The following is a 20033-nucleotide window of genomic DNA, read 5'->3' on the forward strand; positions in this document are numbered from 1 at the left end:
ATGTTATTCCTATTATTAAAACAAGAATGCTTGCATTCTATTGGCAAATAATGTATACGATCTAATGAAACACCAATAAAAAGCTATTTTTTCCAGACTACCCAGACTTACATCAGCCATGTGCTGGATCTGTGGAAGAATTTCCACTATCTTTTGCTGTAAAGATGTTACTTGACCATTTACTTCATTAATCTGTTGCACTATATTTTCTGTTTCAAAGATTATTGATAACTCATCCAGTTGTGAATAGATATTATGTAGAAGATTTTGCTTTTGTTCCGAATCTTCCAGTGCCATCTGGAAAAAAACAACACCACATCAGCATGTTCAAGGCACTTAGAATGCCTGATTCACTGATGCACCTCGGCTCAGATACAAACCTCTGTTGCATTCTCAAATACTTTGGCCTTCCAGCCCAAAACACACTAATGTTCCAAACTGTAAAGACTTTGTTTAAATACAATAATCTAATCCTTGGATTAATAGGAGACAGTGAAACTTTCACACAATTTTGCATTAATATTCCCCCCCGTGGCAGATTCTAATATATAACAACCTACCACGAAAGGCTACAATACCACTAGTAAAATCCCAGGAACAGCAATGACATTCGTGATTACTTTTTATATAAAAAGTCATGTCCTGAGCGCAAACGATTCTTCTGGGCTAAATTCATGCCTTCTCTTGCCAAAACTCAGATTTCACATACAGAAAGTAGTCTTTGCACCACTCTTCCCATGGCGTCAAATTCCCTCTGATAATGTTACAAAAACCTGACACTTGAAATAACTTACCACAATCCACTTTAAAGTGCATAAGGAAACTGATTTATGAATTACAATTCACCTCAAAATGCTTTAACAAATGCACAAGAACCAAAAAACGGATCTACTAATTCTACATCAATACACTGTTTACTAAAAACTGCAGCATGACCTGTAAAATCTGTTCAACTGTAAAGCAGTGCAACAAGTAGACAAAGGCCAGGACACAAAGTTTACCATTTTCTGAGAAAGATCTATCCCCTATTAAAACGTACCTGTCATATTGTTATATGGCTGCTGACATTTTTTATCACTATGGTCATTTTTCACTGAAGTTCAAATTTTCAGTGGACTTCCTTATTTGTGCCTAAAAAATCTGTTTGTGCAAAATCCATACCTGCATGAGCTGGAGGTACTTAGAATAGGCTACACAGTTTTTGTAATTTGGGCTCCCGGAACAGAAATTTTGTATATACACTTACTTGAAGGGCATTGGCATGTTTACTCAGGGCTTTTGCAGAGTCATTTTCAGCCTCCACGGTTAACAAATGATTGGTGGTTTCTATCCATAACTGCATGCTCTTCAAGAGTTCCTCATATTCCTCCATCTTATTAGTGGCCTATAAAAAAATACTCAAATATATGTTCTGTAACACCCTAAGTTAACATCCCTTATAAATGAAAGACTAGCTGTATTTATTCGTAAGTTCTGAATTATGAAGTATTATTCTGCTCAAATCAGGGTTAACATATTTGACTGAGAAACAGAAAATCTGAATTCAATCCCCAGCTCTGCCACACTTTGTGTGTGACCTTGGGCAAGTCACTTAATTTACCCCAGGTTTATCTTTAAAATGAGACTGGTACTCTCCCACTTCTTAAGGGTGTCGTGAGAATAAACCCATTAAGGAGTGTGAGGATCATATGGGTACTTAGATAGAGAGAAATCCCTAACTGTGAGAGATGGAAGGCTTAATTCTCCACTGGCATCCACTGAACTCATAAGGACTTACATCAACAGAGTTTGGCCCTATTAGCTGAATGACTTTTTAGCTATATTTTGAATAGAAACAGTTAAGGGGGAAAATTAAAGAACACCCTATATATTTTTGCGGAGTTTGGTGAAATTAACCTTGCTATGAAATAAAGAAGCAGGATAAAATGATCAAAAACACTTGAGTGATTTAGGAGCTTAATTCCCATTTTCTTAAGTGTTTTAGGCACTTAGGCCAAGATCTTCAAAAATATTTAGGCATTTAACTCACACTGACAGCAGTGGGAGTTAGGCACTTAAATACCTTTGAGGATCTGGGCTTAGGAAGCCTAAATCCCACTGAGACCTCAATGACACTTAGGCTCCTATGCCACGTAGGCACTACTGACATTTTAACCATAGTCTCTTTTTTAATGTCTGATCCTTTATTAAGCCAAGACACTTGTAGCTTTGCTTTTACCTTGTTTAAGAGTGTGGTTCTGCGCTCAGCGTGTTGTGCGACCTGCTGGTACTGCTGCAAAGGAATCATTAAAGTGTCCATCCATTCCTGTGCGTGACATGGATCCTGTTCTGCTATATCCTGCACTTCTGAGTCCAGTTCATTCAGTTTGTAATGCCAAAGGTCTAGCACATCCCAGATTGTCTACATGTGGGAATATGGTAAAAACAAAAAACATTACGGTCAAACCTAATTCTGACAGGATACATATCTGTATACATAATATCTAATTTATGTTTCCTGTATGGGGTATGTGAGTTTTGAATTTGCAAAGGTTCATGAACTGATACGACTAGTACAGAATTTTCTGTATCTACCCTGGGTCACTCATGCCCAAGGCAAATGAGAAAAAAAATCTTTTGCTGTGAGCTGAAAGGTTTTGAAAGTATTAATCAAGTACATGCTTCTGTGTATGCAGGCAAACACAACGGAAGATCCCTTGACAGTCTCCTAAATCAGGTTCAGTAACTGGACCCATGGTCTTCAGACTCAGAAAATGGAATTTTGAGACATTACCTTTTGAATTTCCTTGGCTTTTGCAATGTTTTCACTCTTGTGTTGTAACATCTTTTCAACAGCTTGCAGGCCATTGTTAATATTCTCTACTTTTTTATTCATCACATAATGAGGAGAGCTCTGCAAGATTTTGGTGCTAACCTGTCATAGTAAAGGGAAAAGTTATGCAGGTAACAAAGATCTGTTTGTTTATTCATAATGTCTCACAAAAAGTTTCAGAATTCTTTGTATTACTTCCTTGACAAGTCACATAAGAATGTAAGCCAGAATTAGATTTGCTGTGAGAAGCAACAGTAATATGGTGTTGAGTTCATGGGTCATTCAATAGTTTCATCCCACTAAAATGACAGGTGGAACACTGCATTAAATACAAATCAATATAATATACTACAATATTGGGTCACTTCTGCTGGTTTCTGTTCTGGCCAGTATGTAAGAGATACAACCTGTACTAGGGAAAAGACACACTCCAGCTCCTCACTCTGAAAAATCAAAACTGAACTATAATCTGCCAGCTGATAGCACTGTTTTGCCTGAGAAATAAAAATCAAGGTTTTACACGTTTCCACTATATTAATGCTCAGACTGACTACAAAAATAAATTACTTTAAAGCCCCAAAACAATCAAGTGCAGAATCTCTCTCAGCAGAACTCCACAAGAACAAGAAATAGGGATATTGAGTACCATGATTTTGGTGTAAGTTGCGGTAAAATTTTTAAAATTGCCTAACTGATTTAGGAACCTAAGCCCAATTTTTTAAAGGGACTTCGGCATTTAGGACTAGTCTGCACACAAAAATTGTACTACATTAATTATACCGCTATAGTTAAAGCAGTACACCGCCCTTAGTGTGGATGCAGGTATACTGGTATAAAGATGCTTACACTAACCAGCACAACCTACAGGAGTATAACTTATACCAGTATAAGAGCATCCTCACTAGGGGGATGTATTGGTATAGTTATTACAGTAAAAAAACATGCTCCTATTCCAAAATACCTATACTGATACGTATCAGACCTTGGGCTTCCAAATGCCTTAGTCACGTCTGAAAATGGGACTGAGATGCCTTAATCACTAGGGAGCATGAAAGCACTGTGCACCAGAGAGGATACATTTTGTTCTTTTTCACCCTTTTTATTAGAATCAGTAAAAATGAATAAACAACAATAATTCTATGCTTCCAGGTTAGAATTTTATCTCAAACTTAATGGACCAGTCTGATTCTCTTTTTCTTCTTGTTTCACACCCTGCAGTCCCTCTTAAAACTTTGACAGCTTTGCTCTAGATAAATAGATATTTCATTTATTCTGTATGTATTATACTTAGGGAATACTGAAAATACTGAGACAGAGTTAGTTACCTAAATTAGACAACGTTAGTTATCTAAATTAACTGGCAAGTTTTTTAGGGCGCCACTGTGCACCAGGGGTTGCTATAAAGAATTATGTCACTAATAATACCCTGCCATATGTGCAGCCCTGTTTATAAAAGTATTTGTTGAACTTCTTGATGGCTTTGAAATGCCCACAAAACAAAGAAATACGTTTTGAACATATCATCTCATCCAACTGTGTATGATACCATGATGAGGTTTCACACTTATTGGGAAACAGATGATAAAAAACACTATTGGTCAAGTTTAAGAATAAGATTGAAGGGAAAGAGAACAATGGTGTTCTGAAAGGTATAAAAGAATGTATATACCTCTTAGCCTTACTGAATCTGCCATTTCTTCTTGTAGCTTAATTAAAATAAATTTTATGCCCTAATTTGTTGATTGCTATAATATTTTAAAAGGATACAGAGGTAACACATGCAATTTATCTGTAGTTTATACATTTTTACTAAGTGTGGAATGCAAATAAAATTAGCATTTATACCAACTAACATTTTCAACTGACACTTGTACTTATAGCAATAATATAGTGTGAAAACATTCCAAATAAATAAAAATGTGAATTTCACACATTACCACCTTCTCTTCTAGGTCTTGTAATGTTTTCTTGCAGTCTTCCAACTGTGTTTCAATATCTGCAGGAACTATTGTATACATTTCTGAATACTTGATTCGTAGTTTCTCCATAATATCCGTAATTGTTTGATTCTCTCTGTTAATTATACTCCGAATCTCCTAAAAACATTTCAGAGGTTTCAGCACTTATAAAACACTAAAAACTTAGACTCAGTAGGAACTAAGTGAGTCTTCTACCATGATGATGATTTAAATAAGTTGTTTTCACATTACAAAACCTCACTTGACAACCTATGCAAGCAGATTAAACCTGAGATATATTCACTGGTTTAGACAAATGATGCTTTTCAAACTGTAAGAATTAATTAAACTTGATACCACCCAATGTCAAACTATTGTTCCAGTAATACTTATTGACAGAAATAATTTATGGTTAAAATGTTAAAGTGCTTCTGTGATTTAATGTTCAGCTCTGTGACATTCCTATTATAAATACTAGATTTTTACTTTCAAAGAAGTTTTACATTATTTTAACAGCTACATTATTATAACAACACAAAGACCGCTAAAAGCAACAGCCTCAAAGCTGAAGTGTCAGCTTTCATGTAATTATGTAGAACTGCAGAGCACAGCTCCTTTCAAAACAGTAGGTTCCAGTCCTGTGTAAGGAATGTAGGTTTTGTGAGACAAAAGAAACCTGAACAACTGTCTACAGCCTGTGGCCTAGAAACAAAACCTGAACTAAGTCCTCTCACAGAAAGAATGAAGAAGAAACTTGTTTGTTAGGCTTTCTAAAATTTCAAGTTGCAAAATTTCTTGTTTTCACAGTTACTTTCCCCTACTCTCCGCCATTTTTGTGTGGTGTCAAATGTTAAATAAGTTATTGGGCAAAGTGATAAATTCCTATTATGCAGTGAGAACTTTTTATTTTACTGTTAGACTATGGGGTGATGATTTTTATAAAGTTTAACCATTCCCCTTTAAATCCTAACCTCCATTTGGGAATCCTGTCCCACACCTAAGTACAATGCAGAGAAAGACTGTATCAATGGATGAAATAAAGTTTTCTTTCCCATTTTGCTGTGACAACTGGGTCCAACTGTAAAGAACATAAAACATCTGTACACCTAATACACCACAAAGAAGCTTACTGTAACAGTGCCACAATTAAGGCTGTGCCAGTAGTGATGGGCTCCCAAATGACCTGTATTTGAAAGAAAACAACTCTCTGACCTGCAGTAAGCAGAAAATATCACTTTGTAAAATGGACTTCCATATCAGTATATAAATACAAACATGCAGTTAATACTTTTAAGCTGTAAAACTGTGATATTTGAAAGCTTCCCAATTTTGTCCAAAAGAACTAAATAAAAACATGATGATGATTATTGTTTGTATTACTCTAGCACCTAAGAGCACTAGTCATGGACCAGGGCTCCACAGGGTTAGGTGCTGTATAAACAGAACAAAAAGATGGTCCCTATCCCAAGGGGCAACATAACATTACCTCACTATCTGCAGCTTTATCCTACATGGGTGCTACTTTAAAACTTGCCAACTGCCTTAGATAGATAAATAAGCACTGCAGTTCATTTTTGTCAGTATTTCATAGAACAGAATCATAGAAACGTAGGTCTTGAAGTCCCTCCCCCTGCACTGAAGCAGGATTAAGAAACCTAATTGCAGCAGCCAAGGTGTTTCTCCTATTAAATATAGGAAAGAGAATATTGCACATATTATTCTTATATATATTTATTTTAAGTGAAATTGGAAGATTGTTCAGTACTGTCAGTAGAAGGAACACTGCAAATACTGAGGTTATGTTATTTAGTCATCTACGGGAACTGACTTTTTTTTTTTTTTTTTTTTTTTTTTTTTTTTAAAGGGCTATTGCTGATTCTTGTGCCCTCCAATTCCTGGCAGTGGTATTGGGAGCACTGTCTACACTGTTTCATTTTGCCAGGGGCACTCCTCCCAGTCAGTTGTCTACCTCTCATTCAGCTACAGCAAGCACAATGTAAGGAGTACAGCATGAATTTAGAGGCTGAAATGGTAGCCTTTTGCTCTTGGATACTATAAAAACCTTACTGACATAACAACATTGACCTGCAAGTACTTATAGAGTGAAAAACAATTCTTACAGACAAGTTGGAAAGGTTTCATCACAATAATGCTAGCTCATGAACTCCCTAGATATGTATTTGCATATTCAACATTGTGTTAACTCCCAACGAAATCCCCAAGCACATTATCACCATTCTCATATGTTCGTATATTATTCCCTGTCCTCAACCCTTTGTCATCTTGTCTCTTCCAGACTGTAAGTTCAATGGGGCAGGGATTGTCACTCTCTGTTTGTACAGCACCCAGCACAACTGAGCCCCAGTCTTCACTGGGGCCTTCAGGGGCTACTGTAAATAAACGTATATTATAATATTAATCATCAACAACAATAATTAATCCACATAAGGGAGTTGGTTAAAGAAAACTACAGTTTAAATAAGCCACTCACGCAAGGTTAACAACAAATACATTTAAATGATATAAAGGTTTCAGAAAATGTGTTAAAACCCAGGTGTAAATCTAAGGGCTTGTCATGCATTAATGCTGTATAGACAAGCTGGGATGTAAATCTACAGCGCAATAGCTTGCCGCATACACAGTCGCTAAATGGACCCTGCTGCTGCGCACTAAAAGCTTTGCCATGCATTTTGATCTACTGCTGTTTGAAGTGGATTACGTTTGAAACAACAGTTGGTCAAAGTGCACTGCAGAACTTTTAGTGCACAATAGCAAGGTCCATATGCCCAGGTAACGTGTGGCACGCTACAGCACTGTAGATTTGCACCCCAGCTTGCCATGCACAATCTCCCTCTGTATAGGCATGCCCTAAAACTGATGGAGGTTGTGGTCCTGATAATGATCTAATTTACAAACATTTTACACCAGTGTAATACATTGACTTCAGTGGAGCTACTGCCAATATACACTGCAAGAGATAAGGATCTCAGCCCCTTCGAAGATATCCTGGGGCAGAATGGGAGGAATGAGAAGATGCATATAAGCTGAGCAGCCATTTCTAAGTGAGACAGGATTGGCTGAGCCCCTCCTTAGGATCAGAACGGGCCTCTGTAGCTGTGGCGCACGATCAGGCCACGTAGCGCTAGCTGGCTCCAAGCCACATACATTATAGAGCCAAGAATTTGGTCCGCATCCCACTGTGCTTATATTTTTTGACACTGATTTGAATGGGAGCAGGCTCAAGCCCCCTGTGTCAAATTTATTATCTAGAAGCCGAGACCCATGCAATGTGACAGTCTTCTACACACCTCCAACCGTGTTGCCTTTTCAGTAGACTCTTGCGACTCTTCATCACACAACAAAAATGAGACCTTTTGTAATGAACTCCTCACAGCATTTATTTCTTCATTAATTTTGTCTCTCTCCTGAATCTCAGACTGCACGGATTTTTTGTGTTTTTGAGCCTTTTGAGATAGCCTTAAAAAAAAAAAAAAAGATTTGCATTGGGAAAAAATTATTTGTCTCAATATTAATTAGAAAGTGAAACATTCCAAAAAGTATTCTGCAAAACTAAATGCTGATATTTAAAAATATACATTTAGAACCAAATCTGTGCCTTAAAATGCACGTCAGTATCTTGGCATGCTTACTTTTTGGTACTTAAGTCACTTTTGACTTCACGCTCTAAGTTTCTTTAGACATGAATCTTCAGATAAAAGTAAATACAGTATGTTTAGTCAAGCAAATTGGGTAGTCAGCCATCTAATTGTCCAATTTAGGCTTGACATAGAGCTTTCACAATTACCGTTGAGGCGTAGAGACATAGGCCTTGAAAAGTAGGTGCACAAAGATTTAGACATCAGAGAGCAAGTGTGAAGAAATACAAAAGTGTACAATTTTGCTCACAAATTTGGTAACTGGGTTGAGACCCCTTTGAAAACCTGGTACATGAGGCAGTAATGATGATAAAGATAAAAATGTGTACACAAATACACAGACGGAGGCTGATTTTCACAGATGCTGAACACCTGCAACATCCCTTCCAGTGAGTGGGAGCTGCAGGTCCTCAATACCTCTAAAATTCAAGATTTTACATCCTTCACATAATTTTAGCCCATATTTGAAGTCCATTAACTTTTTGAAACATTCTCTTAGTACGAAAAAAGAAAAGGAGTACTTGTGGCACCTTAGAGACTAACCAATTTATTTGAGCATAAGCTTTCGTGAGCTACAGCTCACTTCATCGGATGCATACTGTGAGCTGTAGCTCATGAAAGCTTATGCTCAAATAAATTGGTTAGTCTCTAACATGCCACAAGTACTCCTTTTCTTTTTGCGAATACAGACTAACACAGATGTTACTCTGAAACCTGTCTTAGTACGAAGAAAATGCAAGTGAGCCGAGTAAAACATTCTGCTATTACATAGTTCTGTGTAAGATGTTTTTGCAGTGTAGTGTCTTGCACGTACTTTTTACATCGATCTTGCATTGCATGTATCTCATATTGAATGGGAACGGCTGCTTTTCTCTCAATGCTTTCAGGCACATTCAGGATGCTTCTTATACGACGAAGTAGTAAAAGCAATAACAGTTGCTCTCTGTCCATGTTTTCCTCGTAACAGTCCACATATTCTAGCAATTCTAAAAGTGCATCTGTGGAGGCCTTCTCTTTCTCTTTAGGACTTTCCGGTAGTTCTTCCTGAAGATTATCTAGAATTATTGCTTGCCGTTCCACCTAAATAAATAATACAAGTATGACATAAAGTGCACTTTCTTCAGCATTTCACATTACACTATGTCCTTGTCATGCATATCAAACTCGCACTAACAGCAATGGGAGCTCAGTGTGCGGACTGAGAACTCAGGGCTTGATCCTGCAGGGTACTGAGCACTTTAGTTCTGATCCAACAAAGCACATAAGCACATGCATAGTTCAAACCCAATGAGTAGCGCGACTTAATTCAGCAGTTCAGTCTATAAATATCTCCCATGTTTACATTAAGAAAAGGTGATAGATAATGGGACAGTCAGCTGGTGTAAACTGACATATCTCCACTGACTTCAGGGGAGCTATACTGATTTTCACCAGCCAAAGATCTGGCCCCGTAATCTTCTTTAAGCATCCTGTTTTATTATGTTTGTTCCCAAAATATTCTACAACTGTTAAGCCACTCACTTCTTCATTGACAAATTTCCATCCCTGTTTTAGCTCCTCACAATTAATCTCCCATTCTTTTGCAGCCTCGAGCAAACCAAGCCACTTTCCCCACAGTGCTGACACAATCCTGACAAGCATGCAGTCACTTCCTTTGCACATCATGCTCAGGTCTCTTGAGTCCCGTCTCAACGTCATTAGATCCTCTTCAGTCGAAAGAAGGTTAGAGACCAAAACCTTGATACAAATAATAAGCAGAACAATATTGCATATCAGGATATCTAACAAAACAATTCCTTACATGATTAGTCTTCTAGATTAAATAACAGATACTTTGTTGTCTGATGCCTAGATACTATATAATGAGCCAATTTTATATCAGATAACATAAGACAGACCGGGGTAAACCAGACAGAGAGAATCTTGCCAAGAGTTTGGAATATATACCAATGGAAATAGTATTTGCTTATACAATATCTACAATAGAGCACCAGTCTAACCACTTTTTACTTTATCCTCATAATGGCATGGTGATAGCCATCTAGCTAAGGTTGACCTTTATAAACCTGATTTTCAACCTAACTTCCCCAAAAAGAAATCAATCCACCTGAGATTTCATATGCCACATCTCATTTTGAGTAAAGTTTTTCTGGAAGTTTTAGAAAAGCTCAAAAAGAGAATGTTTACATTTTTGGGTGAAATCTTGGCTCCATCTAAGACAATGGCAAAACTTCCACTGATCTTTATGGGGCTAGGATTTCACCCCCAGCATTTAAGAAATTTTCTTATATTTGACTTTTTGAACATTCTCTCTTTTTTTTTGGATCTTTGTTTTGTTGGTCATGCAGAGAAATGCCTTTTACCAGGGATGAAGGGTGGGGGGTTGTTTTTGTTTTCTGGGGGATTTTTGGACAGGAGGAGTAATTATTGGGGAATTACAGATATAAAATATAAAAAGCCTGTGATAGGGTGTACAATACAACAGTAGGCCGGAAAAGGATTAAACTAGGGGTTCTTTAACACAGGGGTGCGGACAGGAGGCAGGGGAAGGGCCTTAGGGAGGTAGGAGGGAAGAAACAGCGATCCCTTTCCCTCTCCTCCCCTTCCAAGGAGAAAACAAGGTCAAGAATCTTCTGGGTCTAGGCCCCAACCAAGAAGCATGGAGGAACTTGTGCTAAAAATAATACATTTGCATGGATACAAAAGTATCTGAAACACAGATAAAGTTTATTTGATAAACACTATGATACATACATCATATACGGCCTGTTTAAACCTAATCACAGGAAAACATAGGCCTACCAACTCCACTTCTACTCTTTGTGTTTCAAGACCTAATGAGCCTGTTTGGATCATTGTTTTGTACAGGGTTTTGTAGCTACTTCAGAGTCACGCTTACCTTGCTTTGTTCCAAGTACTCCAGAGCTTCCTTATAAGACATTGGAATTTGGGACAAAGATTGTCCAAGCATCTTTTCTAGATCATTAATATTAGCATATACCTTCTCTTTGATTTTTGTGTAGCTTCTGTATTTTTCAAAGCACCTATGAAACACAATTAGCAAACTACTCAAACTTTACCATAGCTCCTCCTTGCCTCAGTTTTAATGCACAGTGTAATCATAAATGTAACAAACAAACAAATATATCTTTTAAATATCTTGCCAAATATTTTAGGTTTGATATCAGATACCTCAATTTTTGAGGTGTACAATGGCCTCCAGATACCAACTGTTTTTTTTCTTTTACCCACTACTCTGTTGCAAAGAAATAATTTATATGAACATACACACACACCAATTGTGTATGTAGGACCTGAAGACTTTCATGTTCTCCTGTCGCTCAGCCAGGAAACAGCCCAGAAGAACAAGTCCTGTTCCCAGAGTAGCTTTTCACATTATTATTGACATAATCAAAGACATTGATCACACGCAAAGAATTAAACAAACAAAAAAAGCAAAAAGATAAAATGAGCTTTCGGAACACGTCTCTGAGGGCCGGGAGCAGAAGACACTGTGGTCTGGGTGTTGATTTTGCCTTGACTATCTCCAGTTACTAAAATGGCCTCTGAAAGGGGCACATTAGGCTAACTGCTGTACCAGAGGCGAAGCCTGAGATTATGGAGGTGCTCTGTCTCTTTTTGATCCCTGCACCAGACTCAGTGCTGGATGATACACTTATTTGAATACATTCAAAAAGAATGCTTTATACATGAATTTAAATATGCCTAGTCTAGAGTAATTTTCACACATTAGAATAGCATCTGGGAACAGCATGTATTTGCATAGAGCCCTTTTTATTAAGGATCCATCACAGTAGAAACAAGATTCCACATTTACTGTCATAGATTCATAGATATTAAGGTCAGAAGGGACCATTATGATCATCTAGTCTGACCTCCTGCACAACGCAGGCCACAGAATCAATCGTCTTCCTTGTATCATTGCCTACATAGATCACTTAAACCTACCTCTGCATATCAGTTCTCTTCCTTTGCGCCTTCTCCCTTAGTATTGAATTCTTAGTGACTAGTTCACTTAAAGTATTTTTCAATTGAGGTTTGGCTCTTGGTTTAATTATGTTTTCCAGTTTGGAGGTCAGATCCTCTATGTCTGCCTTTGCAGACTCAAATTCTTCTGGTTTCCAATGTAGAATTTGGCAGGAGTCTTCTAGACTACCAAGGTCAACTTTTGCTGAGAGAATTCTGATTTCATATTCAGTGAGGAGATCCACAGCCCTTTGGACAGCTTTGGTATAAAGCTTAACATTCTCATGAGCTTCGTCTATGGCATTCTGAAAGCATTTAAGAGACAAAAAGATCAATCAAGAAAAACTGCGGGACACAATGGATAGCAAAACAGCCATTTCAGAGAAATGACATGAGTTGGCCTGGCAGGTGATGCTGTCAGAGGCCACTGAGGGTATGTCTGCGCGGGGATAAAAAAAACTCACGGCTGGCCTGGGTCAGCTGACTTGGAGTCACAGGGCTCAGGCGCCAGGGCTGAAAAATTTTTGCTCCCTGCATGCCTCTGGAATGGCGCAAAAGAAGTGCAGCAGGCCAGAGAATCTGGCACGGTTTGATTATAATAAGTTTAACACAAATAATTTCTTTGTTCATTGGCATCATGATCTGAAAAGTAACCAATAAGCCAACCACTCCTGAAACAGCTATGAAGGCTTCAATCTAATTCAGTTACTTGACTTAATAGAGTATCTACAAGCCATGAAAATTTTAACACTGTAGTAAGATACTCCTGGACAGCTAATCAAGACTTACAAAAGGATGTACAATCTTATTTATTCTTACTAAAGATACTTACTACACGGGAAGCAATATCTGTCTTCAGCTGTATTTCAAGATCTTCCAGTTCATCTAATTTTGCTTCTACACCATCAATAAAATAAGATTTTTCTTCTTGCTCTTCTTTCTCTTTACCCATTAGATCTTTCAGGGCACAAAATTCTGCTTGCACCCTGTCTTGCATTGCTTCACAATGCATCTTTTCATACTGAATTTTTTTCATTTCCAAGTCTACCAGAAGTGGCTGCTGAAACTCAGATTTAATCTGCGTTATGGTATGTAATGTGTGTTCCAATTTGCTCTGGAAATCTTGTTTATTTATATACTCTGCCTGAAGATCCACTATCATGTTTTGGAAAAATTGATGCAACCCATCAATATCTTCCTCCAGGCTCTTTATTTGCTGCGTCTTAGCCTCTTTGAGTGATGCATCAAAGACTTCATTTATATTTAATTGATTTACTGCCTCCTGGATTAAGTACCTGATTTGTTGAACTCTCTGGCATAAAATCTGTGCTGATATAAAATTGGTTTCTGTGGAAGAGCCAGGGCTATTTGTTAGTATTTCAGCTTCATTCTTTATACTGGATGTCATGGCCTGGATTTCATTTAGCAATGCTTGATGCCTGTCATATTCTATAACAAAGTTGTCAAAGCATTTAATCTTCTCTTCAAGTTTATTTTTAATTTCAAGAAATTGAGTTTGCAATTCATCATGGTGTGAAGTGTCCCAATTTAGGTTTATACAGTCAAATATTTCCTTGTACTTCGCTATTTGTAACAAACTAGATTGAACAGCTAAGGTTCTCTCTTTAAGCACATTGAGTTTATCCTTAACTTCCTCTTTTACACTTAATATTTCCTCTCTCTCCAGTTTCAATACATCACACCATAGATCATTAAGCTCCTCATGCAATAAAGTTATTCTTTCAGAGAGATCTGTGTAGATAGCTATCTTTTTTTCCACTGCATGGCATTTATTCTGGATTAACCTCTGTATCTTCCTAGCTCTATTCTTAAGGCATCTTAATTGGTCAGTTAGAAATAATTGTTCAAATATGTTTAGTTCCCCACGTGAGTGCTGACTCTCTTGGAGATGTGATGAGATGAGACCTTCCATCTCCTGTATTTCCTTTGAAAGCTCCTTTAAAATGACATGTAGATTGCCTAGCTCAGAGCACGTGATTGTTTGATTTATGTTGGGAATGGTCAGCGTCTCAGCACGGTGAAGCTGGCTGTGAACTCTTTCTATGTCTGCAATAAGCCTCTGCCTTTTTTCCAGTTGGAATTCTAGCTGTTGTAATCTTTGAGCTGATTTTAAAACAAGCGCCTGGTATGAATTCTGTAATTCTTGTAAAAGGGCGCTCAGATCAGTAACTTCTTCTGGATTCAAATCAGGAATGATACACTGGGTCTCATCAGCCAGTGACACAATAGTAGACTCTTTGTCTACAGCTGCACTGTTCACAGCCTTGCAATTTCTGATCTGTATTTTAATATCATCTGGGGAAAGTGCTGCCTTCTGATCAAGAGAAAACAATGAATCTTTGACCCATGATATATTCTCTTTCATCCTTCTCATGATTTCATACTTCTTGGGATCAGAGCTAAGGATCTGAACATCCTCCTGAGGAGTTTGGTGCTCCAATACTTCCAACTGATTCTGCAAATAATTTATTGAATTTTCCAAAGTTTTCTTTTCTTCCTCACTCCAAATCCTTTTCATCTGCAGCTCAGTGCTTCTTTTTAACAAAGAAACACTGTGTTTAATGACTTGTAGCTCTGAGGTCCAAAGTACTGGATATTTGTTTTTTTGTCCATCTGGGGAACTCAATCCAGCTTGTAAATGCTGCTGGTGCTCTATCAACTTTTGAATGTCCTGTGCTTTGTTCATGAGAAGGTTAAATTCATCAATTTCTGAGACAACTTGATAATGTTTCTTTTGCACTGATTGCTCTATGTGTTCCCACCATCGCTCAAGTTGTTTCACTTGACTTTCTGTTAATTCCTTATCTATGCATGTCAAATACCTAGATAAATTATCTCGTTCAGTTTTCAGCTTGTTTAAAATGTCTCTCTCCTTCTGTACTGAATCCATACATTTTTTTATTTTCTCCAGAACAGTGTTGCTCATAGGGCCCCTGTCAATAAAATTATCAAGATTTAAAACAATCTTCCAGAATTAGAATTAGAAGCATTAGACACGTTTTTAAATGATAATTTTGTTGTATACCCACCAACCAGAAAATTGTTCACTCACAAAAGTAATCAATATACATTTTCATTATTTAAAATGTTCTTACCCTGGTCATTTTATACTTTTTACAGTATACAGTTATTTCCTACATAATCCCAGGAAGAGTTGACTATCCTTTCAAATTACTGCAATAACAATAACTTCCAGTGTATGAACTGCATAGGAATAATATTCACTAATGTAATGTGTGCAGTTCTTTAGAAGAGTTATCTTGTAGCCCACTTTTAAAGCTAAACACAAAGTAAACTTCAATAACAATTTTAAATCAGTTGTGGGTTAATTAACACTGTTGTATAGTAACCTCCAGTGTAAAAATTAATGTAAAAGTTTGGAATCAATTATAAGATTCCCATTTATTGAGGTTGAATCAATCAATTTGATTCAGTCAAAAAGACTTTTGCTCCTAAGACTGCTTTTGAAAATCCCACCTTAAATCCATTTAATAGCTTACATTTTAATTCAATTCTGTGCAACCACTTAAAGATAAACAAATAATTCCATAAGTAATTTTTAAAGTGTTTTCAAATAAACCGGCTCATTATTATGATTTATAGGTTAGTTCCATACCTTGAAAGCTAACTTGAAAAACATACTAAATGTTAAAGTGTACTGGTTATCTTTGGCTTAGTACTGGCAGATTTCATTCTGACTACAGAAAATAACACTTTCCCTATCAGTTAAAGTTCATTTGCAGAATATGAAAATATTTCAGTAAACAGCAAATAGGTACCTGATCTCTTAATGGGTCAGATTTTTTAAAATAATACCATTTAGGGGGTTCTGGGGTAAAATTGGGGATTGGTCCTGCTTTGAGCAGGGGGTTGGACTAGATGACCTCCTGAGGTTCCTTCCAACTCTAATATTCTATGAATCTATGAATCTTTTGCCTCCTACTTCTGTCATTTGTTAACAAAGAAAGATGGCAATCTATTTTGTATCTGCCATGCCTTTGGAAAAAATATTTTAATAATACAGCACTTAGACTGTAAGTTTTGCAGGGTAGGGACCATCTGTTTGTTATGTGTCTGTAAAGCATGTAACTCAATGAAGCTGGGATCTCTAGATGCTAGCATAGCAAAAAGTAATAAATAATAATAATAGTTTTCATAGCCATTGCTACTGAAGTGCCCTAGATGCAATGTAATGTTATTACCAATACACTAAATGTACTGGTTTTGACTAAACCAATTTTTGCTGCTTATATAACTTCAGTTAAATCGATACAGTGCCATATTCAGATTTCAGTTATACCAGTACACAACTGTAGTAACTTCACTTAGGTTGATTTACATCAGTTACGCTGATGTAACAGAGATTGGAGTCTGGCCCCCCAGAGAGTAAACTGAAAAAGTTCCTTGTACTTACGTTTTTATGTTTTCTTTTTCTGTTGATAAACTCTTCATTGAAGACTGAACAGCAGACAGATTTTCCTGATAATCATTAACTAGATGATAATGGTGTTGCTTAACCTTCTTAATGGCTTCCAATTCTTGAAGCAATCTGTCCCAGCAAGAAACCATATATTCTGTGGTTTGCAGGTTTGATGTGCTCATTTCTGTTGTGTTGGGGGGCACTTCTTGCCTCAGAGACAAAGTTGTGGCTCTCTGTTTTTCCAGTTCAGCGTATAAATTCTACAATCACATCCACACACCGTGAAAAAAGAAAGATAATTAAATAGAATTTTCACCATTTTTACTTCCTACTGTCTTTACAAAATATGGTTAAAATTTTCACATTTGTGTACACATGAACACATGCATGCTCAGTTACATGTGAGCATACACACAGATGCACATTCATGTACACACACATATAATCACACATATATGTACAATTGCACATCAGCAGGCAAGTATAAAGTCGGTATATTTGCATGCAAAGACAAACATTTACAGACATGTAGTTTATGCAGATGGATTTACAAAGACTATGTTTTCACACAATTGATCATAGAATCATAGAAATGTAAGGCTTAAAAGGGACCTTGAGAAGTCATCAAATCCAGCCCATTGCACTGAGGCAGGACCAAGTAATCCTAGACCATCCCTGACAGATGTTTGTCCAATGGTTTATTAAAAACCTCCAATGAAGATTCCACAACTTCCATTGGAAGCCTATTCCAGAACTTAACTACCCTTACAGTTAGAAAATTTTTCCTAATATCTAGTTTAAATTGCCCTTGCTGCATATTAAGTCCATTGTTTTTGTGGGTATGGAGAACAATTAATCACTATACTCTATAAAACAGCTCTTAATATATTTGAAGATTGTTATCAGGGCTTTTCTCAAGACTAAATGTGCCCAGTTTTTTTTCCAACCTTTCCTCTTAGGTCAGGTTTTCTAAACCTTTCATCATTTTTCTTGCTCTCCACTGGACTCTCTCCAATTTGTCCACATCCTTCCTAAATTGTGGCACCCAGAATTGGACACAGCACTGCAGGCAAGTGCCGAGTAGAGCCGGACAATTACTTCCCGTGTCTTACATAAGACACTCTTATTAATACACCCCAGAATTATATTAGCCTTTTTCGCAACTCCATCAGGTTGTTGGCTTATATTCAATTTGTGATCCACTATAAACTGCAGGTCCTTTTCAGCGGTATTACTTCCTAGCAAGTTATTCCTCATTTTGTAGTTGTGCATTTGATTTTTCCTTCCTAAGTGAAGTACTTTGAACTTGCCTTTACTGAATTTCATCTTGCTGATTTCAGACCAATCCTCGCAATTTGTCCAGGTTGTTTCGAATTCTAATCCTGTCCTCCAAAATGCTAGCAACACCTCCCAGCTTGGTGTCACCTGCAAATTTTATAAGTATACTCTCCACTCCGTTATCTAAGTTATGAATGAAAATATTGAATAGTTCTGGACCCTTGACTGACCCCTGCGAAACCCCAATGGATACACATGCCCAGTTTGACAGCAAACCATTGATAACTACTCTTTGAGTATAGTCTTTCATCCAGTTGTGCACCCACTTCACAGTAATTTCATCTAGATCACATTTCCCTAGTTTGCTTACAAGGATGTCATGCGGAACTGTGTCATCAGTCCAATGTAGAATGAGACTATATGCAACAGTTTAATAGTTTTGTGATTACCTATATTATACCACATTGAATAAACTCAGCTATGTAATTAGTGAGGGAATGAGTTTGCTGGCTCCATACCTCTATCTCTTTTAGTTGCTCATTTACTAACACAACATCCAATTCTGCAGTTTGATTTTTCAGCTCAGAGACCTTTTGTTCCTCCTCAATATATTCAGCATTTGCTTGGGCTTCAGGAAGAAGCTGTTTCTGGAAAACCATTTCCACATTTGAACCCTGGAATGTAAAACGGGATTTTTCATTCTTAATATACATAACAATGTAGCATCTCTACGTTTATTCTTTCTACTTAGCCCCATGTGTTCCGGCTATGCCAAATCCTGCCACTCTTTCCTCCACAGCATCTCTATAACTCATTCCTTTATTTCTGTCCCTCCAGCTAAAATTCTGATACAGATCCTTGTCCTCTCCTGCCTGGATTAGCTCAGCCTGCTCTTCTATGGTCTCCCAGGTCATTCATTAATACAGTTCATACAAGTGCTAAGATGTTGCCCATCATTCTGATCAAGTCATCACCACCCCCAGCTTACCCTCCTCCACTGCATCTTCTTCAGGCTATTTATCACTGTCTTCGAAGTCCTGCTTAACTCTCTCCCACCCTACTCATCTTCTCTTGTTTCACTTTGCTCCCAAGCCCCCTTTGTTTAGCAGTGATGCCAGCCTCAGCACATCATTGGTTTCCTTCGTCATAACCATCTCCATACTCCCCATACATGGAATGCCCTTTCTTGACCATTTGCGAGGACACTATCCTCTCCATGAGCTGAAAGATAATGGCAAGTTTGAGGAGTATTTGCGAATAGTCTATACATTGAGGTTGATAGGGAGGATGGCCTTGTGATTAGGGCACTGGACAGGGAAAGGGGTTCAATTCATGGTACTGCCACCAACTCCTTGTATGACCTTGGGCAAATCTCCTAAATCTCTCTGTGCCTCAATTCCCCATCTGTAAAATGGAGATAATACTACTTCCCTTCCCCAACTCTTTATTTAGATTGTAAGCTCTTCAGGGCAGGGACTATCTCTGACTATGAGTATGTACAGAACCTAGCACAATGAGGCCCTGGTATCACCAGGTGGCACCATAATATAAATAATAATACAAATATCTTGTATCAGCACAACACTGTATTACTAAGAGGTGTCCAAGTATCACCTCGGCCACCTGGTTTATCTGTTGTACTACCACCCACAACCCTCTGTCTGTCTCTGTTTATACTGTGAGCTCCTCAAGGCAGGGACTGTGCCATCTGTTAAGTCTGGAAAGTGCCTTGCACATAAGTTGCTATCGGAAATAAATAAGATAATAACAACAATAATTAACACTCTTCTTGTTACCTTTTCACTGTGAACCAAATATATCCAGTCAGGAAAATCAAATAACCAGGGAACTTTTCCATTTACCCTAACTACACAGCTACAGCAATTGTATCTACTGAGACA

General features: G+C 37.5%; 1 protein-coding gene across 1 annotated transcript in view; it reads right to left on the minus strand.

The window, feature by feature from the left end:
* SYNE2 (spectrin repeat containing nuclear envelope protein 2) overlaps positions 1-20033 on the minus strand; it is a 265942-nt gene that overhangs the window by 134724 nt on the left and 111185 nt on the right. The window contains exons 47-59 of the mRNA XM_037901108.2: positions 18651-18806; positions 16849-17114; positions 13246-15367; positions 12396-12718; positions 11326-11470; positions 9948-10163; positions 9241-9506; positions 8079-8247; positions 4753-4908; positions 2774-2914; positions 2219-2401; positions 1247-1384; positions 112-297 (exon numbers count right to left, since the gene is read on the minus strand). Of these exons, the coding sequence (XP_037757036.1) occupies positions 112-297; positions 1247-1384; positions 2219-2401; positions 2774-2914; positions 4753-4908; positions 8079-8247; positions 9241-9506; positions 9948-10163; positions 11326-11470; positions 12396-12718; positions 13246-15367; positions 16849-17114; positions 18651-18806 (4467 nt within the window). The remainder of the gene's footprint in view (positions 1-111; positions 298-1246; positions 1385-2218; positions 2402-2773; positions 2915-4752; positions 4909-8078; positions 8248-9240; positions 9507-9947; positions 10164-11325; positions 11471-12395; positions 12719-13245; positions 15368-16848; positions 17115-18650; positions 18807-20033) is intronic.

This window comes from Chelonia mydas, chromosome 6 (genome assembly GCF_015237465.2).
Source record: "Chelonia mydas isolate rCheMyd1 chromosome 6, rCheMyd1.pri.v2, whole genome shotgun sequence".
Classification (NCBI taxonomy): domain Eukaryota; kingdom Metazoa; phylum Chordata; order Testudines; family Cheloniidae; genus Chelonia; species Chelonia mydas.